At 39.7% G+C, this 27622-nt stretch overlaps 1 protein-coding gene across 4 annotated transcripts in view; it reads right to left on the bottom strand.

Annotated features, from left to right (window-relative positions):
* The window catches only part of nup85 (nucleoporin 85), an 88864-nt gene that overhangs the window by 14484 nt on the left and 46758 nt on the right, over positions 1-27622 (bottom strand). For all 4 annotated transcript variants that reach the window (XM_069929377.1, XM_069929374.1, XM_069929373.1 and 1 more), the window contains exons 5-9: positions 22376-22419; positions 18861-18930; positions 12387-12508; positions 9417-9551; positions 2460-2582 (exon numbers count right to left, since the gene is read on the bottom strand). In XM_069929377.1, the coding sequence (XP_069785478.1) occupies positions 2460-2582; positions 9417-9551; positions 12387-12508; positions 18861-18930; positions 22376-22419 (494 nt within the window). The remainder of the gene's footprint in view (positions 1-2459; positions 2583-9416; positions 9552-12386; positions 12509-18860; positions 18931-22375; positions 22420-27622) is intronic.

Here is a 27622-nt window from a genome sequence, read left to right as displayed (position 1 = left end):
TTTGAATTATTAATACTTCCAGAATAAAAGACCAACTGTGAGACGGTTGTACCAGTACAATCGGAATACAAGTCAATGATATTGTCAGCAAAGATGCCAAGGTGGTTGGGATCTGGGTGTGTACCTGAGGGTGTATGTGAACAATTATGTGTGTGTGTGTGTGTGTGTGTGTGTGTGTGTTGGTTTTTCTGTTAAATAAAAGAAAATAGGAGCACAATGTACATCTGTATAATGTGAACAAAGTTGCTTTTGATGCTCAATATATTTTGAAAAAAGAGAGACAGACGTGGAGGTTGCACCTTGTTTTGACTCACTCCAGTCAGAAGATAAGGTGTTTCCCCTCAAGCTTGCGAAAGATCTTCTTATGACAGCATAGGAAACTACAGACAGATAGAACAGAGTGGGGAAACAGCTGGAGAATTAAAGTGGCAACAACAAGAGTTTCTGAGTCACTCCTGCAGACTGAGTGCTCTGCAAAATGATCACCCGAATTTGTGTTTGGTTTCTACAATGTAGTAGGACACTTGGGTCCTTGGATGGTGCACAGGAAGATGTGAAAAAAATAGGGAAACCTGCTGTGAGAAGGTGGAAAAGAAGACTAGATCAGGGAGTGCTAAAGGAGAAAGAGGCTTGCTTGACAGTGGAATCTAGTCGATGGGTGCAGATTTTGTGAAGGATAAAGGGGCATCTCTCTTATTCTTTATAAACGATTGGTTGGCTACATCTAGTTTGTGAATGTTTCGTCAAAGTAGCAGCTCAAGGAGGAATTTGGGTTACTCCTGTTGAAAATGTATATGTTAATATACATGGAACCAAGCCATTTAAAGAGCAATCAAGCTTCCACCCTGACTTTCTCATCCTGAAATCCTGTTCCGCTTCACATCGGATCACAGCTGATTATTCACCTCAACACCATTCATCCAGGAAGATTTTCTACAACCAGAAGAAAAATAATGAATCTGTGTGAAAGAAACAACCTATTAAAGCTAATGACAAGTAATGAATACTGATAAATTTCTTGGGGTTGGGGAAGGAAGTGTTGGGCAGTGGGGGAAATGTAGACATTGAAAACCTGAGACCTTCAGCAAGAAAGGAGACCGTGGGAAGAGAATTACAAATGTGGTTGTGATAACTGTGAAGGGTGCAGGTGAAAGACTTGGCAAGAATGGCATAATCCCATGACCAACACACCCTTGTTCACAGCCAGAGAAATCTAGGACTGTCAACCTTCCTAATTCTACTGAGAGTGATACAGTGTTCAGATTGAAGCCCAGTAGTTCAGTGTAAGATTCTATCATAACACTGCCTTACTTTGGCAACACTCTCCCCTTTCTCAATTTCTCCGACTCCAACATGAGAGACAAACGATCTACAGATACTTATAAATGCACCAAATCCCACAGTTACCCTGACTACTCCCCATCCCTGTCCCCTGTAAGGATTCCATTCCATTCTCTCAATTCCTTCATCTCTGTTGCATCTGCTCCCAGGATGTCTTCCATTCCAGGACATCCAAGATGTCCTCTTTTTTCAGAAAACAGTATCATCCCCTCTAATGCCATTAACTCTGCCTCACCCACACAGGTTTCCCTTGTCCTCATCTACCATTCACCTCTCCCCCCCCACCCACCCCGCATCATATTATCCTCCGTAATTTCTGCTACTTATAATGGAATCCCACCATTAGACACATTTTCCCCACCCAACTCCCTCCATGTCTGCCACGTTCACTCATCCCTTCCCACCAATCTCCCCCTTGGTACCTACCCATGTGACTGCAAGAAGTGCCATTCTTGTCGCTTTTCCCTCGCCACCACTTGGGGCCCCAAACATTCCTTCCTTCATGTGAATCTGCAGGGGTCATTCACTGCATCTGGTGATCCCATTGTGGCCTTCTCTACATCAAGGAATCTGCACGCCGACTGGGAGATTGTCTGGTTGAGCACCTTCGCTCTACCTGCTGCAACAGCAAGGACTTTCCAGTGACCAACCTTTGCCACGCTGATAAGATTGTCTATGGCCTCACGCACTGCCAAATTATGGCCACCTGCAACTTGGAGGAACAACACCCATGTTCCATCTTGGCAGTCTCCAACTAGACAGCATTAACATCGACCTCCAATTTCTGTTAACCCCCCCCCCTCCCTATCCCTGTGTCTCCTTTCCTCCAGCTTCCCATCCCCTTCCCTTCCTTCTCCTCTCCGAGCTAGACTTCTTAGCCTTCACCCTGACTTTCTCATCCTGAAATCCTGTTCAGCTTCCTTCTCTTCTATCCTCCCACCCGTATCTACTTATTACCTCTTATCTGTTAGCATCTCTCCTCCCTCCTCTCCCACCTTTTTAATCAGGCATCAACCTGTTTTTTCTGACTAGGCCTGAAACAATGGTTACCCTTGTCCATCTATGGATACTACATGACCTGTTGAGTTTCTCCAGCACTTGTGCATTGTGGTCCTTACCTGGCAGATCAGCAGTAGATCCTTATTGGATGCAAAGGTTCCCTCTCTCAGGCATCGCTGGCATTCCTCCTGCCAATGGCGCCATTTCAACTCAAACTCCGTTAGGGACTGATTACTGCTAGACTAAATTGAGAAAAAGCAGAGAGTCAACAAAGCACAAGAAACGTTCCATTAGGCACATTGACATATCCTCAGAACTTAGGGCATTAGTGTAAAAATGTTATCTTCAAACATTCTAAATGGAATGTTTGGATAATTAACATTAGGTTTAAATAAAGAGGAGAGTAATCAGACCAGCCATTGCTTCATTCAGGACTAAACCACCATCTATGATGCCAGACTCCAGGATAGTAGTTGGGGTGTTGCACTCCATATGAACCATAGATGCAAGGAGGGACAAAACATAATCAATGTACCCATATCAATAACCAATAGTCCAGAACTGCCCAACGTTCCAATCAATCTTGACAGGTATGTCTGCCATTGCCTTGCAGCGTTCACCAGGTACATTAGTCTAACCTAGGCCAATGAAGCTCAGCACAAGCTGGAGGAGCACCACTGTTCTTTGTCCAATCAAAATACTATTTCTTAAAGGCGGTATATGCCAGATGATCTCCAATATTAAAAAAAGAACAATGTTGGAGATGAGTATGTGGGAAGATATAGAATTAACATTTCAGGTCTCAGACCCTCAGAGTTAACATTTCATGTCATCTATCTGAACTATGATTTTCTCCTTCCACAGATACCATCGACCTGCGAGTATCTCCAATCGTTTTTGCTTTTATTACAACTTCTGCCCTTAGTTTTTGACAATTATAGTATTAATTTTTTAATATTTTATTTATAATTTTAAATTGTATAACATATTGATACAAACATTATATAAATGAATAAACCCCCCCCACCCTCATCCACCCCACTAACACTCTCCCTTCTCCCCTTCCCACCCTCAAGAAAGAAGGGGATCATCACCAAGGACAACAATTGGGACCGAGACATCCACTGGAGCAGATCAAGAGATTAAATCTTAATACCAAAAGTTTTTAAACATGGGTTTCATACTTCTACAAAAAAAATGATATTTATCCCTTAAATTATATGTTATCTTTTCTAAAGGAATACAGGATTTCATTTCAGTATGCCAACTTTGCAATCCTAAAACTAAATCAGATTTCCAAGTAATAGCCAGACATTGTTTAGAAATAGCCAAAGCCAACGTAAAAATTCAATTTGGTACATAGTCAATCTCAGTCCTAAAGCAATTGACTTAATATCCCCTAATAAAAACAACATTGGATCAAACAGTAAACTCACTTTTAATACTCGCTCCAGAAACAATTTAAATTGTATCCAAAAATTCTTAACCTTAGAACAAGTCCAAGTCGAATGAAAAATGTACCTATTTCTTGTCCACATCTAAAATACAAATCTGAAGAAATTAATTCAAATTTCTTTAATTTCTGAGGAGTTAAATACAATTGATGTAAAAAATTATATTGTACTAATCTATTTTTTACATTTATAACCTTAGTCATACTATCTTTACAAAAGTTTCCCCAAACATTTTCATCTATCTTTCTACCCATCTTCACCAGATTTTAAATTTAAAGCCTTAATATCTTCTTTCAACGTAAATGGAGAATCTAAATCTTTCCATGCTTGGCAATTCAAAGATGGATGATGAAGCTTCTGTTAAAAAAAAATCATGAATTTCTTCTTCATTATTCAATGATTGAGATGGATATAACAGTGAAATACTCTCTAAAAGAATCATTTATATCCTGTAATTTATAAATAATTTTTGAATTCTTGACAGCATTAATAACCCTTAATGTTTCTTGCTCCGTTTTCAATTGCCAAGCTAAAACCTTATGTGCTCATTCTCCTAATTTATAATACTTTTGTTTTGTTCTATCAATTAATTTATAAATCCTATCTGAATTGAATTATAATACATTTTTTATTTATTAATTCTAACCTCTTCTTTTCTGATGGGTTTTTTGTAATTTATTTTCCAAAATTACAATTTCCTTCTCTAATTTATCTACTTCCTTAAGATCATTTTTCTTAATTTTAGTCAAATAACATTATTTGACCTCTTAAATAAGCTTTTAATGCATCCCATAAAATAAATTTATTATCAAATGAATCCATATTTGTATCTTAATACATCTGTATTTGACTTCTCATAAAAATCACAAAATTCTACATTTCTTAATAATGATGAATTAAATCTCCATCTATAAACTGTTTCAATTCTATCAGTTTAAATATGACATCAATATGCTGAATGGTCTGATACAATTCAAGGTTTATATTGTACATACTCAATCCTTCCTTGTAAGTGAGCTGAAATTAAGAAAAAAAATCTATTCTAGAATAAGAATCAAACTGATAAGAATAAAATGAATAATCTCTCTTTAAGATTCAATTTCCTCCAAATATCTACCAAACTTAACTCTTCCATTAATGTCAATATTCTTTTAGCCGTTTTCGTTTTCATTAAAGATTTTGTAGATTTATCTAAAATTGGGTCCAAACAGTAATTAAAGACTCCACCAATTATTATATTTCCATTTACTTGTGCCAAATTAAGAAAAGCATCTTAAATAAATTTTTCATCATCTATATTAGGAGCATACACATTAATGAAAATCCAAGATTCTGAATAAATTTGACAATTTACCCACACAAATCTACCAAGAGGATCAATGACCATTAATTGTAATTTAAATGAAAAATTTTTATTAATTAAAATTGCTACTCTTCGTGCTTTAGAGTTAAAAATCAAAGCTATAACTTGGCCATCCTATTCCCTCTTTATCTTTTGATGTTCTTTCTCCATTAAATGAGTTTCCTGTAAATAAAACAATATCTACTTTCAACTTCTTAAATATGAGCTAAAACTCTCTTCCTTTTCATTGGATTATCGAGCCCATTCAAATTGAACTTCACATAAATCAAACCTTGCATTACCATACTTTAATTTAAAAAATACTCAATTCTCCTCTCCACCCTGGGTCGTCCCAGCTCCACTGCCAACTTTCAAAACATACCATCTCCAAAGACAGAAAGTAAGGAACCCCAAAGCTAAAAGAAAAATAAACCCAAAAGCGCCGATTAGGTCAGTGCTAACTCCCTTAATTACGAGAAGTGGCCCTCGCCACTAGTGGCATGAGGCCTCAGAAGAGGGATGCGGAAAAAAGAGAATCCACCTGCCCCAGGCAGAATATCAAAATTTAATTTCAATCAGTCAAGTATGATAAGCTTCTTCAATTTCTTCAATTTCAACATGAACCTCAGTCGGCTGTCTTCCAGGTAAAGTCCCTCCTTTCGATTTTTCTTGATCCCCTACTGGATTATTGCCCTCAAAGTCCTCAGGCAAACCAACAATGTTCACTTTATTTCTTCTACTTTGATTTTCCAACATATCAACTTTTTGCAATAAATCTTTCTTTTGAATTTCCCACTCCGTAAAAGAATCTTCTATCTTATTAACTGAATCTTTACATTCTTCTACCGCCATATGACATTCCTGGAAGTCTTCAAATTTTTGAACTTTAATTTTGATCTTATCAACAGCTTTATTACACTTTGCTATATCTGTCTGCATTACAGTCATTTCTTCTCTAATAGTTGAGTAGTAAAATCAGCTTTCACTTCAGCTAAGTTAGTATCTATTTTTTGACTGAGTCCATTTTTTCAAAAATTTTATCAAAAATCTGTGGATCAGTAAGTTTTGGGGTCACATAATATGCACCCATTTTACCTTGAATATATTGATCTCCTCCTTCTTCTTCTGATTCCTCTCCCTGTGATTGTGGCAGAAGGCTTGCTTCTTCTACTCCTGGTTCTTCTTCTTCCTCCTCTGTTCAAGTTGCCAAGGGCTGAAACTGCAGGCGGGCTTTTTGCTTAGCCCTAGTTTGACCTGCAATCACAGACGAAGTCAGGTCCACAGACTCCGACTCAATCATCTCCGTAGTTTTCTTCCGTGCTCCAGCGCCATCTTCTCCAGCTTCCCTGAGAAGGTGGCGCTGGAGCCTGAATGTTTACCCACAGAGCCTTCGACGATCGGGGCTGGAGAGGAACCAGAATCGGAGGCCGTCTTCGAGGTTGGCTTAGTTTCTTCCATCAAAGTAACTTCAGTTACAGCCAATTCTTTTTGCAGTTTATGTTCTGGATTTTTTTTGCAGCCATATTTTGAGACCGCTAAAAATTTTTAAAAGTTATTTAATACAAAAAATTTTTTTAAACGTCAGGTATTAATTAATTCTGCCAGAAGAGGCGTTTTCTCTGTCTTCTCCCTATGCCATCATGCCACACACCCAGCGCCCCCCCCCCCTACATCCCCTGACGGTATTACTTTTGATAACTCTCCATCAGTGCAATTGCAAGACCATGAAGGTTGAGGGGCACATTCAATCCTTTCGTATACATTAACGAGTGTCTCAACTTACCAATTTCTGCCTGAGAAAACTGAAGAGACAGCACTGAATTCTTCTTTTCAAATACTCCTGTCTAAACTTCCAAATCTGTTGCAGGATTTAATCTGAGTTAGGATCAGATTGAGACCAAGAGGTTCTTTGCATATTCAATACCAACTACTATTCCTCCTCTCCTTATTTTCTGGTAGCCCTGTGAGATTTTCTTTTGTGCTCAGTGACTCCTTATCAACTCTTTCGACACCTACCTACATTAAAAAGCAATTTACAACACCTAATTAACCTTTGGAATGTGGGAAGAAACCAGAGCTACCTGGGGCAAACTACACAGTCAGAGGGAGAATGTGCAAACCCTGCACAAACAGGATCAAGCCCAGAGCTGTGAGGCAATTGCGCCAGCATGCCATGCAATGCAAGTACAGGTACTCCACAACTTACGACTGAATTCTGACCGAAGGATCAGTCGCCTCTTGGAATGGACGCATGTCGGAATTGCGTACATTTGTTTAAAAAAATATATTAAATTTACGCTGTTTATGTTGCATTTGACAAACTATGTCAGGGATACAGGGCATGTAAGAGCCAAAATATGCATACTTAACTTGTTAGTCGGTGTCCCGAGGTCTGTAGGCTGGCACGTCCATCTTGATTCCTGTGCGCAAGCGTAAGTCTTCAGTTGGCGCACGTCCATCTTGATTCCTGTGCGCAAGCGCAGTGGGATCGCGTATTGAAATTCGGTTGGCACATGCACAAGAGTTAGGGCGCTTAACTCTTGCCCATGAGTCAACGAAACTCCAATACGCGAACCCATCGCACATGCGCCAACTGAAGACTCGCGCATGTGCACAGGAATCAAGTTGGACGCGCCCAGCCTACAGACCTTGGGACACATTTTGGCTCTTACATGCCCTGTATCCCTGTTATAGTTTGCCAAATACAACATAAACTGCGTAAATTTTATATTTTTTCTTTATATTTTTTAAACAAATTTTCCGTTGTATGTGCAGATGAACGTAAGTCGCATAGGTCGCAAATCGGGGAGTACCTGCAATAGACAAGCACATCGAGCTTGGCACAAGGGTTTAACAGCACAGCAGAATCATTCTCCAACTCACAGTCCTTGCTTTCTTCCACTTACAACTTTTCCCTCATGATGACACACCCAGCAAGAATTCTGAAGAAGAGACTGGTTTGGCCTTTACCTACAGTAAAAATCAAAAAAATCCATATGCCAGAAACCCAGACCACCTGAGAATCCAGACTCTCAAACTTTAAAAATTTAGCAGGTTTTTGTGTGCGTGTGTACATGTTAATACACAAAGAAATTCATTTATATACTGTATTTTTCTTTTACAATGTTCATTTTAAACAATTTCAAGCACTAACCAGTTTTTTTTGCAGTGAAAAAAATTTTATATTTTTGTCAAAGTGTTGATTTTATTTTTCTTTATAACTGCTTGTTTTGAGAAATGAAGCATACTGTATTTTCTAATGAATAAACTATCAAAATTTCATCTATTCTTTATTTACCCTGAAATTTGAATTTTTAAAAACTCCCCAAGAATTTGGAAAATCCAAAAATCTGGATCCACCCTGAGCAGTCCAGATTTTAGGACTTTTACTGTATTAACTTTTGGACACAGACTGAAGGGAAGAAATAATGCCAGTCTTTGAAATGAGTTTGGCCAACCTTTTGTTTTCCATATGCAACTGTTTGCTGAAAAGACAATAAGATCTCAGAGCTGAAGTCAGCCATTCAGCCGATTGAGTCTCCCACAGTCCCACTTTCCTGCCTTCTTCTCTTTGCCTTTGATACTCTGACTATAGTCATCCATCTCTGCCTTAAATATACTTCCAGAAGCTCACCACTAAAGATCTCTGTTTTAAATGGGCACCCTTCAATCCTGAAGTGGTGCCCTCTTGTCCTGGACTCCCCTTCCATGTGAAACAACTCTTCCACAAAGTTCTATCTTGGATGAATCCAACTTTACAGCAAGGCTTGATATCATCTGCTCTCATTACATGGTAAAGGAAAAATGAATAAAATAACAGTTCTCTCTCGAATGTTGCTTAAAAGTCCCATGGTTTATGTGCATATATTCGAGTGAGAGGAGAACAGAGAAGAAAGCTGTAATACTGACAGCCTGACAATGATCACTGTTTAAGCACCAAAAACTAATATCAGACAGAAACTACAACTGCAGAAAGGAATCACCAACTTGGGTGAAAGATAACCGGCAAAGTTGTAGAGACTTTGAACAGGCATCAAAGAATACTTGAAGCTCTAGCCGAGTGCATGTCGATAATTTCTTACAGTTCATAATCGAGCAAGCCGTCAAATCAATTAGTTAACATTACTTCAGTCTGTCACGTAATAAGTTACAAGGATTGAATGAATTAAATTTAAATTTCAAACTGAAATAAGTTCAATTGAATTTGTCTGTCTATTCTCAAGATGGTTCAAGATAATAAGCGAATGGTGTAGCTAGCCAAGGAAACAACATCAACCTACAGTGAAAATGGGCATCTTCTTCATGAGATTAATCATACATTTGTACATGGGACTGGCGGCAGGTTCAACCAAGGCCTTCTTAGCCAGCAACTGTTGAGCTTCCCCCATTCGTCCTTGGAGCACATAACCAGTAACCTAGAAACAAAGAAAACATCACAAGGTTGGTTCCAGGACCCAGCATGCAGCTCATACCCTCATATAATTTTAGTTTTCTTCTCCTGTTCAAAGCCTGGATACAAATAATCACTAGACTCCCTGCAATTAATAGTAAAGAATTTATTTTTCCAAAATTCCCAGCTGTGCACACGCATACATTAAGGTAAGAAAATACTCTTTGGCCAATTATTACTTCCTTAACACAAAACTAGACAACATCAGTCAAGATTTCAATGCAGGACCATCGCTGTTACGGTCACTCTCTTGCAAATACTTCCCAACATGGCACTGCAAAAAGACAACTTGGAAACGAATCATGTGTAGGCCATTCTGTCTTCACACATGCTCTGCCATTTAACACGATTATGGTGGATTCTGTACCTCAGCCCTGACCCCCATCTCTTAAAATTCCCTTGATATCCAAAAATCTATCAATCACGAGCTTGAATATATTCACCAAGTCTCCACAACCTGTTGGATAGAAAATTTTAAAGATTTGCAACCCTCTTGTTGAAGAAATACTTTCTCATCTCTGTCCTGAATGGCGGAGCCAAATGATTTTCTTGCTGCTGAATCCAGACACACTAGCCATCCTGTCAAACCTCTGAGGTTTGAATGTTTCATTCTTCTAAACTCAAGGAAGCATAGACCCTATCTGCTTAACTTCTCCTCAGAAGACAATTTCTACCACACCCCTTCCCCTCCCCCAGTTCAGGATCTTGGTGTACTCCCTCCATCACATCCATATCCCTCCTTGGGCTAAGTGACCAGATCTCTACCAGTTTCTGTCTCACCAGGGCCAAATGTAATTTAGAGCTAGGTTTGAGGATTTGTATTTTTAGAGCTAAGTTTGAGGATTTGTACTTTTAGAGCTAGGTTTGAGGATTTGTATTTTTAGAGCTAAGTTTGAGGATTTGTACTTTTAGAGCTAGGTTTGAGGATTTGTACTCAAATCCTCATTCATAGAACACAACTTCTGACCATTAAGTACTTTTCTGATTCAATCCCACTGAACTCCACCTCATTAGCCTTCGATATGCTGGCAATTCACGTGCTCAGCCAGACACTTAAATGTTGTTAGAATATCTGACTCTGCCACATTGCAACAGTGCATTCCACATTCTAACTGCCCTCTAGGTCAGCTCCCCCTCTAAACCAAAGAAATTTAGATTTGATACTCTTATCTTTTTGCAATAGAGGCCAACATACAGTTACCTTTCTAAATGCTTGCTGTACCTACATGTTAACTTTCAATGAGTCAAATACAAGGATTCCCAGGTAACTGTACTTAACTATTTTTTTTTAAAGTTAGTGTACACTACTTCAGTTTTTCAGATTATTGTGAAAGAATACATTTAACAAATATGCTTAACAAGGGTTAATAAATTGGGTGAGAATATACTGGTAGTTGCCTTCTAACATGACCTTCCCTGTGCTGTAGTGAAAGAGTAACTAACACCACAAAGAATGTAGCATGACCAAATAGACAAAGTAAGATATCCTGTTTTTTCCAGCTTGTCTGCATACACACGGGGAAACATATCGTTGTAAAAACAAGAATCGTCAGCTGCGTGAAAGTCGTGTGAAACTTGTAAGGTCTCACGCAGACAACTGTCCAAAGGTGTATAAAAATGGGATGGATACTCTGTATGCTTTGAGTGGGCCTCAGTGTACGGAACGAGTTACTGAACTCTTTCTTTGTACCCCTCATTCTGGCTACCTTTATCAAGGCTGAATAAAGAAACTGTTATACTTTTAATTGGTTCTGCTGTGCTCTGCTGATGTTTTATTACAGCGTGGGCTGATTTTCACATTATCACCCACTCACGTACCCGAAAATCTCTCTCCTTTCTCCTCACAACCACCCGACTGAACATTATTAGCAAATTTGAATACATGACCCTTGATCATCTCATCCATACCTTGGATACAGTGTGCAAACAACTGAGACCCCACCCCAGAACCATTCACTGCTGCACCCATTAGTCTCATCTTCCTCACCCAAGAATTACCTTTTTAATCCTGCTCCATTTTTTTGTCAGTTAACCAATCCTTAATCCTTCTAGTACCTTACCTCCAAAACCACGCATTTAGTTCTATTGAGTAATCTTCTCTGTAGCACCTTATTGACGCCTCTCTGAAAGACTACACGATTGGCGAAGCAGTTAGCGCAACGCTTTTACAGCACCAGTAATTGTGAGCGGGGTTTGTATCTTGCGTTGTCTGTAAGGAGTTTGTATGTTTTCCCTGTATCTGCATGGGTTTTCCATAGGGGCTCTGGTTTCCTCCCACTGTTCATAATGTTCCAGGGATGTTGGTTAATAGGGTGTAAATTGGGTGGCACGGACTCTTGGGCTGAAATGGCCCGTTACCATGCTGTACATCTAATTTTTAAAAAATTAATATCCATTAGCCTCCTGACCAACCAAGTAACCTCAATACATAGTTTTACCAAAAAAATTATTTTTCATGGATCCAACTGAATTGTATCCAATTCTCCAATTATTTTCTAAATATCCTGTAACCACTTCCTTCATCAGAAAATTCCAGAACTTTCCCCTCTACTCATCTCACATTCACAGGTTGTTGGTTCCCCAGTTCTGCTGATTTTTAAAATTGTGGGCAAGTTGCTACTTGCCATTCTGCAGTGGGCCCATTCTGGAACAATTGCATTTGTGAAGATGATATGGCGGAATATTGCATTCACTATTTCAATTCGCTTATATATAGAGGAAACTGTTCCACTGACAATGCTATACCCTTGTCCCCCTTACTCCCTCCTGGTCCACTCAGACGTGGCGACTCATCACTTACCACGTTCCAGTAGTAGAGGTGCTCTGCGTGGTTTTCAGTGGCCAGGAGCTGATCAGCCATTGCATCCACTTGACAGATGTGCACTTTGATCCAGTCCAGAAGGAATATTATAAGAATACCAGCTGTAAACAGAGTCTTTCAATGAACAATACTGTAACATTTGGTTAAAACAATTCAGATCATCCATTCTCAATGGGAGCCATGCATCCCTTGGGACCACAGCACATTTAAGGGGGCCAAAGTTTGAAATCCTTAATTGGGAGGGGATGGAGAGGGGGAGGGGCAAGGAGTATAGGAGCGCATGGAAACTGAACGGATTAAACAATTTTTGGGAAAAGATTTTGCTACTAGGTTTTGCTGTATAGTTTCCAAGCAACACGAGATCTTTTCAAGATTGGAGGCATTTGGAGACAGCCTAGAATTGTTAAAGTTTGTGGGCAAATTAACATTATTTTGTGATATTGTAAAGGATTCTGGGACGTATGCTGTTAAAGTCGGCCAACATGGAATGCAAAGGATTATGGGACTGTAACAGCAGATGTAGCTAAGTTTCATTTTCTTAGAAGTAATTAAGCTTTTCATTTCCCCAGAAATGCTGTTACAATAATCAATTGTAAAGCTTATCTTATAAATGACAAAGTACAGAACTGCAACATTCAACAGCAGTGAGAGACATTAACTGCGACAGTCCAGAATGAATGATTAGAAATAAGAATTAATTAAAAGACTTTGGTTACAACAAGACATTCAATTCCATGAACAAATGTGAAAGCTGCTTCCAATTAATTCCCAATTAGTGAGAACATGTGAAACCACATGTAGGAATTGATCTTATTCACTATATAAATTGACCATTTTCTGGGTAATCTTTGAGAAGGATACAGTACCTCTTATCCCACCAGAATTACTGCAGTAGAAGTAATAAACTATTTGTCTTTTAAAACCAGTTGTGGATCTATGCTGTATTCTTTATTCACAGATAACTGCAGCATGGGCAAACTTTTACAGATGACTTAGATAAATGTTGAATTTATAGGGCCTCGACAACTTACTGTACAACTGCAATGTGACCATCCAACTTCTGTACTATATAATGAGATCTTTTGTATCCAAAGTAGGAGGGTTTCAATACTGCAGTGGATGGTCAAAGTCTCTGGAGTGGAACTTGATCCCACAATTTTGTAGCTCTGAGAGCCAGGTAAATGGTGAGTGGCAGGCTTCTTTTCTGTTGGAAAGTTTAATGGACCAGTTGAGATCTTTGAGAAGCTGGCAGCTTTATGGCCATTTTCTGGTGTCAATGCAGTTGTAAGGGATTGGACATCAGAGCTTGTCCAAATGGAACTTCCAAGACCACAAATCACTAAACTACTGTAATTGGTACAAACAATTAAAATACAAGTGTGGCCTTGTCAAGTGGCTAGAGAACGATCGCCTAGGGCTATATTTGGAGTCAGTGTTCCATTTTGAGAACATAGTTGCCGGTGGGACTTTTATTGATTAAGGTATGCATTTTTCATAAAATGTAAGCTGACTTTTGAGGTAACATTTGTAAGAAGTGCTTTTGTTTTGTAATAGCTACATTTTGTTATTCTCAGAAATAATTTTACACTCTAGTTCCTCAGCAAAAAAGTGACGGAAATATTCTGTGGAATACTTATCATGCAATTTCCTTACATTTCTGCAAAACCCTTCTCAGCCCATGTGTTTGAATATATTTTCAAACAAAACCACAAGGCCAAGCAATAACATGTAGAGACTAAATAAAAAGAGAAGAAAGATTAACCCTTGGATTACTTCAAAACCCTTCGAGATAAATTTCAAGAGAAGCCCAATGATAACCATGGAACCGTCCAAGAAATTAGAAAAGGGTCTTCTTGCATCATACAAGATAAGTGAATTGAGTGTTAAAAGACAAATTCTCATAATGTCGTTGAGTCACTTATTTTGCCTTCAGTATCCATAATAATATCTGATGTCATGAACTTAAATGGCAAAGAAATTATTCAGGCAATTCCTTTGAGTAATTCCACTGTTTCCAGAAGAATTGATGAGATGGCAAGAGACAATGAAATACAATTAGTCATTTCATTACAGTCCAAGGAATTCTCTTTACACGGAGACAAATCCACTCTGCAAGAGAACAATGGTCCTTCTCATGATTTATGCCATTTCTGGAATGGAAACGAGCTGATGCAAGAGATGTTGTTTGCCAGAAGGATTAAAACAGGTACTAAAGAAATGACTATTTTTGAAGAAGTTATGAATGACATAAAGAAGAACAGTATTCCATTTTGAGAACGTAATTGCCGGTGCAACTTACGGTGCCTCTTTAATGATACACACACTTAAAAAATGTTGTACCATCAGTCTTGACTGTTCATTGCGCCATTCATAGGGAGCACTTAGCAGTTTAAAAAGTTAGGACATTTAAATGCTTTGCTTTCGATTGTCATACAGACTGTAAACTTTCTAAAATCCCATTCATTTCAAGACCAGCAGCTGTGTGAAGAAAATTATGAACATAATAAGCTGCTGCTTACCGGGTGACGTGGGCTGTTTAAAGGAAATTGTCTTTGTTGTTTTGGTTGCACTCTGAGACACGACTGTTTCCTTCCTTTCTCACGAGCATGGAGAAAAACTCGTTGATGCAAAGGCGGACATCTTTTATCTGGCAGATATTTTTGTAATTTGCATGTTCATGTTTTCTTCTTTCCAAAATGTTCAATTAAGAATGATCTCATCATTGTCTATTTGTAAAAGCCTTGTTTTCTTTTTTACCTCATTATTTTTTCACCCTAACCCTAACCTGGATTGGTTCACAGGGAAGGGGGCCCATAAATTTTGAGCAGTCCTAAGGGATCCATGGCCAAAGAAAGTTGAGAATGGCTGATTCCCATCACATTTTTGCTGCAGTGAGAGTTTAGCCTTTTAGCCTTTTCTGATAATTATTTCTGAAAACATTTCCAAACTTCACACTCCAGTTAGCAAACAAAGGACAACAGGGACCTTGGTGAAGTCTTCCACTCTACTCTCATCTCCTGGATTTAGTGTTCTCAACATTGAATAAACCATACGCTGACTTTGTGATCATTATGGAGTGTCCACATTCAGTCTGCAGGGGGGGTGGATCCTGTGCTTCCTGATGCACACCACTTTAATTCGCAATCCCATTCCTATTCCAAGAATTGCTGGATCCTGGACTTGTTAAAGGGTTCACACACATTTCTGCTCAAATATACTATCTGACCACCAAGTTCCTCCATCAATCGTTTGCTCAACATTCCAGCATGTGCAGCCTTTGTTTCCCCACTCCTGACTTGTCTATCTCCAGCTTCTTCCACTGCCAGAGTGATGCACAAAGTACAGGAGGGAGATAGATCAGCTCATTGAATGGCATAATGACAACAACCAGCAAAACCATGGAGATGATTGTGGACTTCAGGAGGAAGTCAGGGGAACACCACCCAGTCCTCATCAAGGGCTCAGTAGTGGAGAGTGTAAAAAAAACTTCAAATTTCTGGGTGTCAACTCCTCTGAGGATCTGTCCTGGAGCCTCCACATTGATGCAATCACAAAGAAGACTCACCAGCAGCTATACTTTGTGAGGTGTCTAAGGAGATTCCGTATGTCACACAAAACTCTTGTAAACTTCTACAGATGTAGCGTGGAGAGCATTCTGGCTGGTTGCATCACTGCCTGGCATGGAGGCGTCAAAGGACAAGAATAAAATATGTGCTATTTATAAATTAGAGAATTATTAACCCAGCCTGTGACATCACGGGCACCAGACTTCACTCCATCGAGGACATCTACATGAAGCGGTGTCTTAAAAAAAAAAGCAGCCTCTATCCTCAAAGATCCACACCGCCCAGGCCATGCCCTCTTCACTCTACTACCATCGAGAAAAAGGTGCAGGAGCCTAAAGACAGGCACTCAATGGCACAAGGACTGCTTTTTCCTTGCTACCATCAGATTCCTGAATAATCAATGAACCAAAAGACATTGCCTTACTTTTCGTGCACTCTTATTTTTTATAGTAATGTTGTAAGATGGTTATAATATGAATGTTTGCACTTTGACAATGGATTCTGAAACTAAGAGACGCAACATCTCTTCCATGCAGCAGGCACTTTGAAACCATCAGAAATGGATTCTGATTTTTATTTCATTACCCATAACTAAAGTTTTTATATATTATTTCATTTATAATGCAGAAGATACCAATTCTGCCCATTGAAATCCATGCCACCTAATTATACCCAATTAACCCCCCTCCCAGTCTTTCCCCTTCCCCTATATCTCATTTCCTCTCGCTCTCTTTCCCTCTGTCTCCTTTCCTTCAGCTCTGCATTCACAGAGCCACCCCCCCTTCCCCGATCAATTCTCACCTTTCCTCTCCTGTCCTCCTTATCCATTACAGCCTTTGGCTGTATTGTTAGCCTTCGCTCCTCTCCCTGCCCTTTCGTCCCTCTTTGCCCAGCCTTTTTATTCTGGTGCCTGCCTGCTTTTTGTTCATTTGTTGAAGAAGGGCTCAGGTCCGAAACATTGGTTAGATATCTTTATCTCATATGGTCGCTGCGCGACCTGGTGATTTCCTCCATCATTTTTGTGTTTTTACTAACCTACAGCCCAGTATGTTTTGGATGGTGGGAGAAAACCAAACCACCATGGGAAACCCACACTGGTCACAGGGAGAATATACCAACCTTTTACAGACAGTGCCAGATTCAAACCCAGGTCGTTGGCACTGTAATAATGTTGCACTAACCACTATGCTATCCGTGCCACCCTTATGCTCCTTTCTCACCCTGTTTCTGTAAAATGCCTCCTGAATAATCCTTATTATCAAATCTTTCCTTATCTGAATACTACAATATAATCTTTCATCTTGCACCTCACTCCTCCCATTCACCCTCTCCTAGCTGTTTTGAAAACTGACACCCACAGTTCTACGAATCTCAGACTCAAAATGTTGGCCAATTCCTCTTTGCACAGATTGCACTTGACTGGCTGAGATCTTCCAGTATTTTCTGCTTTTGTTTCTTTCAGTCTTAATCTGGTAAACACACTGACTCCAAATATAGCCCTAGGCGATCGTTTTCTAGCCACTTGACAAGGCCACACTTGTATTTTAATTGTTTGTACCAATTACAGTAGTTTAGTGATTTGTGGTCTTGGAAGTTCCATTTGGACAAGCTCTGATGTCCAATCCCTTACAACTGCATTGACACCAGAAAATGGCCATAAAGCTGCCAGCTTCTCAAAGATCTCAACCGGTCCATTAAACTTTCCAACAGAAAAGAAGCCTGCCACTCACCATTTACCTGGCTCTCAGAACTACAAAATTGTGGGATCAAGTTCCACTCCAGAGACTTTGACCATCCACTGCAGTATTGAAACCTTCCTACTTTGGATACAAAAGATCCCATTATATAGTACAGAAGTTGGAAGGTCACTTTGCAGTTGTACAGTAAGTTGTCGAGGCCCTATTTGGAGTATTGTGTTCAGTTTTGGTCACTGTGTTATAGGAAAGATGTCATCAAACTAGAGAAGGTGCAGAGAAGATTTACAATGATGTCACCAGGACTTGGGGACCTGAGCTATAGCTTGCTCAGCCTAGTGCTTTATTCCTTGGAGGGCAGGATGAGAGGAACAAATCAGGTGAACACAGTGTGTATTCTGCCTTGTGCTGAGAATCAGTAACAAGAGGACATAGGTTTAAAGAGAGGGGGGGAATGGATTTTTTTTTAATGTGGGTGTATAGGTTGTCAGAAGTGGCTGAGGCAGGTACAACTTTTTTTAAAATTTAGACATACAGTTCAGTAACAGGCCATTTAGCCCACGAGTCCATGCCCCCCAATTTACACTCAATTAACCTACACACCCGCTAAGTTTTGAACGGTGGGAAGAAACCTCAAGGAAAACTCACAGACATGGGAGAATATACAAACTTCTTGCAGACAGTACAGGATTCGAACCCCATTCCTGATCGCTGGCGCTGTAAAGGCGTTGCATTAACCGCTATGCTAACCATACTGCCCTATTCAATGTTTAAGAAAAAAAATTGGACAGATACATGGATAGGATGGATTTAGAGGAATATGGGCCAAATGCAGGCAGGTGGGACAAGAGTGGTTGGGACATTTTGGTTGGCATGGAAAAGTTGGGACGGAAGGATCGTTTCCGCACTGTAAAACTCTAATATTATTTCAAAGAGCTTGGAAATCATCTCCAGTGTGCTAGATGATATAGATCCCTCATTCACCATAAGGATTAGCTGCACAAGTCACAAGGATTGCCACTCAACATTGGGACAGAGATAGTGATAAATGACAGTCTCTTCCCAACCAAGTTTGATTGATATGACAAAATGGTTGATTGCTTACATGAAATTCTCAATACCATCCATGTCCTGAGACCTAAGAGAATAAAAATGTAAGATGGAAGTTTGTGCATACATTTTCCTCATCTCACCTTGAGCTGCCTCGACATACAAAATCTCACACAGGTTCCAGATCAGTTCCATTGCCGACAGTATTGAAACCTGCCATTGAAAGAAACACCATAATGTTACCTCCCAACATCACATAACATTTACTTCAAAATCTAAACTTGGTTCAAGAAAACAAGAATCAGGATGTTTGGAACTTGGCTCAGATCAAACAACTCAAGTCATCATTATCTTGCAGCTACCTGGGAATTGCGTGAACTGCAGTGATGGAAATCGCAACCTGCCAACGTGGGTTAAGTCCTAATTAAATTCTTCACCGAAGGATGTGGATGATGATGAAAACAGAGTTGGGTGGGGGGTACATGGATAATTTGGAATGGGTCAATATTAATGAGGAGGCGTGGTTAGATATCAATCATGATGTCACTAGAGCCAGATGAGCTTTATCTCAGGTTCCTCTGGAAAGGGAGGAGGAAAGGCCCAAAGGAAGTTTTGTATCTTTGTTAGCTCAGATAAGGTGCCAGAAGACTGGAAGGGATTTTATGTGGTTCCTTCAAGGGCAGCAGGAATAAGCCAGTGAGCCTTATGTCAATGGTGAGAAATTATTGAAATGTACAGGAATTCTAAGGGATATAAATCCTGCCTCTAACCTTTTTGAGAAGGTAACCAAGAAAATTGATGAAGGTACAATAGTAGACAGTAAGAACCATAATAAGCTTTTGACAAAGTCCCACATGGGAGGCTGGACCAGAGGTTAAGTCACATGGATCCAAGGCTAAAACTGGCTTGGTGATAGGAGGCAAAGGGTAGTGGTAGAACAAAGCTTTTCTGATTGGAAGTCTGAGATCAGTAGTATACGACAGGGATCAGTGCTGGGTATAGGGTATGGCAGCCACGTCAAGTGCCTGGGCACCGCTGGGGGCGGCGGGGCACCACTGTCCTCGCCCACCAATCCTTGTATGAGTTTAAAAACAAGCTTGTATGTGCTATTTAGGAGCAGGAGGGCGCATCGAGTGTAGGCATTGTTGACATCCTCTGCTGCTCGATGTTGGTTCCCTTGACCTGTCTGTGCCTCGGAGGTGCCAGTTCACCATCCCCTTCGCTGCTGGCATCCTCGCACACCCACCAAAGCCTGCACACATTCTGCTGTGGGCTTCCTATTAAACCCAGCACTGAGCATTCTCGAAGGGTAGAGGGCTCCATCACCAATCCTCCTGAACAATGATGTAAAAACATAAGTTCTACGAGCTCAGCAAGCAAGTGGCTGAAAGTTTGCAATTTGTGGTGCGCAAGCACTAGCAGAGCCTGGAAATTATTCACCCCCACCCCGTCCCAAGCCTGACTCCCCCAACACCATTTGACTGAGAACGGTGACAGCTACAGAACACTTTAAATTTGGTTGCTCCATTCCACCCTGCGGAACGCTGCTCATTGCTTTCATTCAGCAAATGCTGCCCTTTTTTTAAAAAATTGAAACAACTATCATGTTTTTTAAGGTGCAAATGATTTTCCAATACTTATATCCAACATAACGTTGGATATATCTTTTTTAGGGTTGGACAGCAGTGAGGAAAGGTAGGGAAGATGAAGTAGATAGCGTGACGGTAGTGAGGGATGGTCACGGGGTGGAAGATTGAAGTAAGTTTTAACGAGGGAGGGGGTGCAATTAAAGTGCTTACCACAGGGGGTATTTTCCCGAGATAAGCCACTGGTGCTGGGATCCTTATGGTGTGTGCGATATATGAAAGTATTTGGGTGTGAATGTTGGACATATGATTAAAAAGTTTGCAGGTGACAAAGTTGTGGATGAGCATCATGAACAGCAAGTAAGTAAATATTTTAATGGTTTTTGATTTTCTGACAAATTTTCTCCATACTAACTTGTACATTAAAAAAAATCAAATTTGATTCAAGAAACAGCTGGGTGGATCTCTCTGGAAGATCAAGTCACCCTCCTAGATTTTGGTTGAAAACCAGCAAAAAAAAAATGAAACCGGCACCTGGCTAAAACCTGAAAGTAGACCAATTACAGATGAGATTTGTAGATCAGGATCAGCCAGCCCTTTTTGCTAGTGGGTGTTTTTATGGGTATTGGTAGATTTAAAGAAATCACCTCTCACTAGACTAATAGCAATACTCTTCCTCCTAGCATAAGCACAGAAATCCCATTCCCCCGAAAATACAATTGCCTTATCATCCAGGCTTATTCTTGAAAAAACACTGAAAGTCATTTATGAACCAGGTCCACACTAAGTAGTCAACACTTTTAGAAAAAGGAGAAAAGACATCTCATGAGGTACAGAACCACACAGCCTGAATTTTCTACAATGTCCAAAGCATCAAGGGAGAAGCATTATCACCACGGAGGCCATGCTTTGTGGGTACAAAATTGGTTTGCCCAAAGAAGGTGGTTGTAGATGGTTCTCTTTTTTTGTATGGAGGTCAGTGAGTAGTGTTGTGTTCTGCAGGGGTCTGTCCTGGGACCCCCCCTCCTCTTTGTGATTTTTTTAATAAATGACCTAGATGAGGAAATGGAAGGGGGCATTAATAAGTTTCTGAATGACCTGAAAGTTGATGGTGGTGTGGATAGTCTGGAGGGTTGTCAGAGATTACAAAGGGACATTGATAGGATGCAGAACTGGGATGAGAAGTAATAGATGGATGGAGCTTAACCCAAAAAAGTGTGAAGTGGTTGATTTCAATATGCAAAATTTGAAGGCAGAATACAATGTTAATGGGAGGACTCTGAGCAGTGTGGACAAACTGAGAGAACTTGGGGTTCATGTCCAAAGGACACTCATAGTTACTGCACAGGTTGACAGCATTTTCAAGAAGGTGTGTGATGTGCTGGCCTTCATTAACCATGTGATCGAGTTCAAGAGCCATGATGTAATGTTACAGCTATATTAGACCCCACTTGGAATATTATGTTCACTTCTAGTGATCTCATTACTAAAAAGATTGAATGCAAGAGAGATGGTGCAGAGGAGATTTACAAGAATATTGCATGGATTGGAGAGCATGCCTTGGTTGAGTGAACTTCATCTATTCTCCTTGGAGTGACAGAGAATGAAGGGAGACCTGATTGAACTGTAGAAAATGATGAACGGCAGCGATCGCATGAATGGCTAAAGGCTTTTTCCCCAGGGCTAAAATGGCTAACGCAAGGGGGCAGAGTTTTAATGTGTTTGGGACCAAGTATAGGCGAGATGCCTATACATGGAGAGTATATGGAATGTGCTGCTAGCAATGGTGGTGAATGCAGGTGCAATAGAATCTTTTAAGATAAGTGCATGGAACTGAGAGAAATGGAGGGTTAAGGAGTTGAGGCAGTTATTAAAACAGATTATTAGGTTGGCACAACATTGTGGGCCAAAGGGCCCATATTATGCTGCAGGTTTCTATGTTCTAACATTGATCTCATCATTTGGAAAATTACTCATCTGTATTAACAGTACAATAAGCAACAACAGACATGCACATTAAGGACCACCTCCTACTCAGATTAATTTGTACACAGAACGGAATTAAATCATACCTGATCCTCATACTCCATTGACAAGACTCGATCTTGATCAAACGCTGGGAAAAAGAAAAAGAAACGTTTCTGCCAGATACTAAATTCATCAAGGATGCAAAACAGAGACATTGAACAGGGTACAAAGTAGGGCAGTGAGGGTGAAGTAAAAACGACATCTTAAAAGCTGGCTGTCAAGACGCCTCACGATGACTTCCATTAGCAAGAGGATAAATTATCCAGAGGACCAGAAATTTAAGGAGCAAAGGTGTTAAGATAAAAAAATGTAGGGAAAGTTTTGAACAAAGAAATATACAATCTAAAATGCAGGCAGTGGGGGGGGGGGGGGGGGGCGCAGCAAGATGGCGTAGAGACTAGGTGTGTCCTCTCTGGTCAGACATTTAAGTGCCCGTTTTTTAACCCTTTATTTTTAATTTTAAAACTTTAATTTTCAGTTTGATATTTTGATGAGCCATTATGGCTGCTAATTACAAAATAAAATACAGTTTCGAAGTGCAAAGGAATTGGGGCCTAAACGACCTGGAACAGCCTCGGATCCATTTTCAGAGATCCCCAAGCTTCAACGATCGCCGGTGGGAACAAAAGCCAAGGTAACAGCTACTCACCAGTCTCAAGATGGCGCTGGTTCGACCCGTTCTGCGGAGGAAGGAGTGCGCCCCCGAGAAGTCGGGGACGAGCCTGGAGGCTTGTTACAACGAACACCCCCGTTGGAAGAGACGGGAGCGTGGAGGACGAGGATTGTGACGGCAGACACACAGTTTACAGCAACTGTGGTCTTAGGCGGTGCCATTAATTACGGAGATCTCCGTATTTTAATGAAAAAATGGTCTGCGGGGTGACAGCAGCGACGACCCCCCTGAGGAAGTTGGGGGGTCGTCGTTGGGTCTCCAAACTCGTAGCAAAACGACTAGAATGCTGCCTTTTGAAGAACAACTAGAAGAGGACTTGCCTTACTCTACCACTGCACAGGGAATGGAAGAAGAGCTGGAAGAAAGTGAGTTATATCTTATGGAATCAGATCCTGCATTTCAAACTACACCTCAGACTGTTTACATTATGTTTGAAGGTATTGCTTCTTATTTGGATGTTATTACTGGTCAATTGAACCAGCTGGTTCAAATGAATACTAATATTTCAGACCTAACTGTGGTTAAGGCAGAAGTTAAAGAAAATCGAGAAATCTTTAAAAAATTTGAAGCTTCTTTTTCTGAATGTAAACAGGTTCAATCCAATACAGAGACAACAGTAAAGGTGGAAAAATCAGTTAAAGATTTAGGAGCCAGGGAAAAAGAGTTAACAAAAAAATGGACTATTTGGAAAATCAAAGCAGAAGAAATAATGTGAATATTGTGGGTTTGCCAGAAGGTACAAAAGGTCAAGATCCAGTCAAATTTTTTTAAAAATTGGATTCCCCGGATGTTGGGGGGGGGGGGGGGAAGAGTCTTTTCCTGATGGATTGGTATTGGAAAGAGCACATAGAGCTTGAAGAAGACCACCCCTACCTGGTCAACCTCCAAGAGCTGTGTTAGTTTATTGTTTGAATTGTTTGGACAGAGAGACAATTCTTCGACTTGCAGTTCAAAATGCAAGACAAAGGCAAGTTCCAATGATGGTTCAGAATAGTAGAGTTTTCTTCTACCCTGATTTGAGTCAAGATATCATCAGATGCTGACGAGAATTTAATCCAGTTAAAGGTGTTTTATGGCGTAAAGGTTATAAATTTGCTTTTCGTTATCCTGCTGTGTTGAAAGTGTTTAATGGAAATTATCAGTCTCAATTCTTTGAGAGTGAGCATGAAGCAACGGTTTTTGCTAATTCGTTACCGGATGTCAGAGGACAAAGAAGTCCACAATTATCTCCTAAAATAAAATCTAATGGACTTGGAAATGGGCAAAATGGCAGAAGTGGAAAGAACAGGAATGGAAAGAGTTCACCTACTCTTGAAATGAGTTCACCATCTGGACTGGAATCCCAAGGCTGATTTTTTTTTGTAATATGTTAATATTTCTGATTGGCTGGTTGGGGAGGGGATTGCACAAATTTCTTTGTTAGTCATCAGTCACTAGTGGGTAATCCACACCCAGTTTTTTTTTTTAGGGAGTTATTACCTTTTGGTAGTTTTTTTTGGGTTTTTTTGTTGTTTTTCTTTTCTCTTATTAACGAATATTATTTTTATTTGGAGGGCCTATATATAAAAAAAATATTATTTTTTCTTTGTTATTATTAATTTTGTGATTATTTTTGGTATTTAGCAATTGTGTTCGATAGGTCAAATTTGAAATTTGCTACCTTTAATGTTCAGGGATTAAACAACCCGATCAAGTGTAAGCGAGTTTTGGCTTACATTAAAAAGATGAAGATTGATATTGCTTTTTTTACAGGTGACACATTTGAATGAAAAAGAAAGTAAGAAATTGAAGAAGGACTGAGTTGGACACATTTTTTCTTCTTCATTTAACTCCAAAGCTAAGGGAGTAGCAATTTTGATACCTAAAAATTTATCTTTTGAATTACAATCAATGGAAATGAATGCAGGACATATTCTTAAGTTGAATTGTAAGATTTTTAATGAATTTTGGACTTTACTTAACATTTATGCACCGAATGGGGATGATGAAACATTTATTTCAGATGCATTTCTGCTTCTGGGGCAAGCTAATGAAAATGTTTTGGTTGGAGAAGATTTTAACTGTGCTTTGGAACCTTTATTAGATAAATCTCCAAAAAATGTTAAAAAAGTTAAAATGGCAATTCAAATTCGAGCTTTGATGAAAGATTTTAATTTAGTGGACATTTGGCAACGTCTTAACCCAACAGAGAAGGATTTCTCCTTTTATTCGTCTAGACATTAATCTTTTTCCAGAATTGATTTTTTTTTTTAGTATCGGCACATTTACAGGGGAAAATATTGCAGGCAGAATATAAAAGTCGGGTAATTTCAGATCATTCTTTGTTGTATTTTACTTATGAGAGGTCTGAAAAAGTTTGTGCAGCTTCTCGTTGGAGATTCAATACGACGTTGTTAAAAAAAAGTGTTAACTCCATTCAGAGTAAATTTATATTGTGGGATGCTATGAAAGCTTACTTGAGAGATCAAATAATTAGTTATACCTCTAAGGTTAAAAATAATTATCTGACTGAGCTTTGAATTAGAGAAACAGATTGATCAATTTGAAAAGGAATTTCAGAGAGATGTGACAGAAAATCAGAAGATAGAGCTGTCTAGATTGAAATTGAAATACAATACATTGCAATCTTATAAATTTAAATGATTGATTAATAGATCTAAACCACGGTATTATGAATGGGGTGTGAAAGCACATAAGGTACTTGCATGGCAGTTAAAGAAAGAACAGGTATCAAGGGTTATTAATGCAGTCAGACAAAATTCGACTATTACTTATAAACCTCGTGAGATTAATGATGAGTTTCATTCATTTTATAAGAAATTATATACTTCTGAGGAAAAACAGGAGAGCGGATCGATTGACTCCTTTTTATCGGTGTTGAAATTACTGGTACTAGGAGAAGAAGACATATTGGAGCTGGAGGCTCCTTTTACTGATTTAGAAATTAAATTGGCTACGTTGGAAATGCCGAATGGAAAATCACATGGTAATGAAGGGTTTTCCATTGAATTTTATAAGGTATTTTATGATGATTTATCTACAGTGTTTGGAGATGAGTTACGACAGATTAATGAACATAATGATCTACCTGAAACATGCTCTAGTGCCTTAATTACTGTAATTCCTAAGAAGGATAGAGATCCGTTAAAGATCTTCACATAGACCAGGGGTCTCAAACTCAATTTACCCGGGGGCCGCTGGAGGCAGAGTCTGGGTGAGGCTGGGCCGCATCAGGTTTTCCACAAGAAAAGCTCTTACAAAAACATTTCAATGTTATCAAATGTCTTTATTTTTATTTTTTTAACACAAAATAAGATGAAAAAATAAATTAACTAACAATTCATAAGAAAAAAAAATCAATCAGTAATAAATAAATAAAATGAAAATAATAATAATACAGCAGATATAGAAGACTGAAGAAACCACATATAATTGCTGACTGGAGAAATGTAATTATTATTATTCAGATTCAAATGTCTGTATTAACAGTTCTTTAACCTTTAACTTTCTGAACATGAATGGAACATTGAACATAAACTGTTATGAACATGTCTTCTTCTGCCTACTTCTTACTGCTAGAGATCTGGCAACGCTTCCTCTCGCATAGCCGAGCCACATTTGGCTTAAGAGAGGAGGCAGTTGAGACCCTCAGTAGGGCTTGAAGATGCTCGTCAGTAAGTCTGGACCTGTTCTTGGACTTATTGAAGTTCAAGGTAGAGAAGATCTTTTCACACAAGTATGTGCTCCCAAAAAGACACAGGGTCCGCTTGAACATTCGGGAAAGCTCAGGGAAGCTGGGGGGCAATTCTCTAAAAAATTGCCCAAGCTTGTCTGCTTTTCCACTCACCTCCCTGAACTTGGTTTTGAGTTCAGAGTTGCACTGCAGGTCAATGAGCTCCATTTGAAGCACAGGAGGGGCATCTTGCACATCAAAGGAGAAGGGGGTCCGCAAAAATTTGAAATGTGGCTCTGTGCATCTTGAAGTCTGCAAATCTGTAATCAAATTCCTCCTGGAGCTTCAAAATGACATCCACATACTTCTCACCACTGAATGGTGTGCCTGAATCCATGAGTGCCTTGCACACTGGGAAATGGCAAAGGTTTGTCTGAGAAAGCTGGGCTTTCCATAACATAAGTTTCGCAGAGAATGCTCTCACGTTGTCATAGGCAGCACTGACAAGTTGCCCCTGGCCTTGTAACTTCTTGTTCAGTACATTAAGCTCATGTGTAATATCAACAAGAAAAGCTAGGTCCATGCGCCATTTGGGATGACTTAGCACGGGAACAGCATCCATGAAGGCTTTCACTTCCGCTCTCAACTCAAAAAATCTCTTCAATGTTTCCCCTGCTGAACCAACGTACCTCGGTGAAGTGGAGCACATCCCCATAATCTGACTCCATTTCCTCTAAAAAGCACGGAAACTTCTGTGCTTTAAGCTCCTGGATCTGATTTGGTTGATGCATTTCACAACGACAGACATCACATTGTCCAACTTCAGGCATTTGCTGCAAAGAGCCTGCTGATGGATAATGCAGGGCAGAGCAATGGCCTTCTCCACACTCTCCTCTTCCAGTTTTTTTTTAAACAAGTGCCACCAGTCCATTTTTCCTCCCTGTC

The sequence above is a fragment of the Narcine bancroftii genome, chromosome 3, assembly GCF_036971445.1.
Source record: "Narcine bancroftii isolate sNarBan1 chromosome 3, sNarBan1.hap1, whole genome shotgun sequence".
Lineage (NCBI taxonomy): Eukaryota > Metazoa > Chordata > Chondrichthyes > Torpediniformes > Narcinidae > Narcine > Narcine bancroftii.
This window is presented reverse-complemented; position numbering and strand designations above follow the sequence as displayed.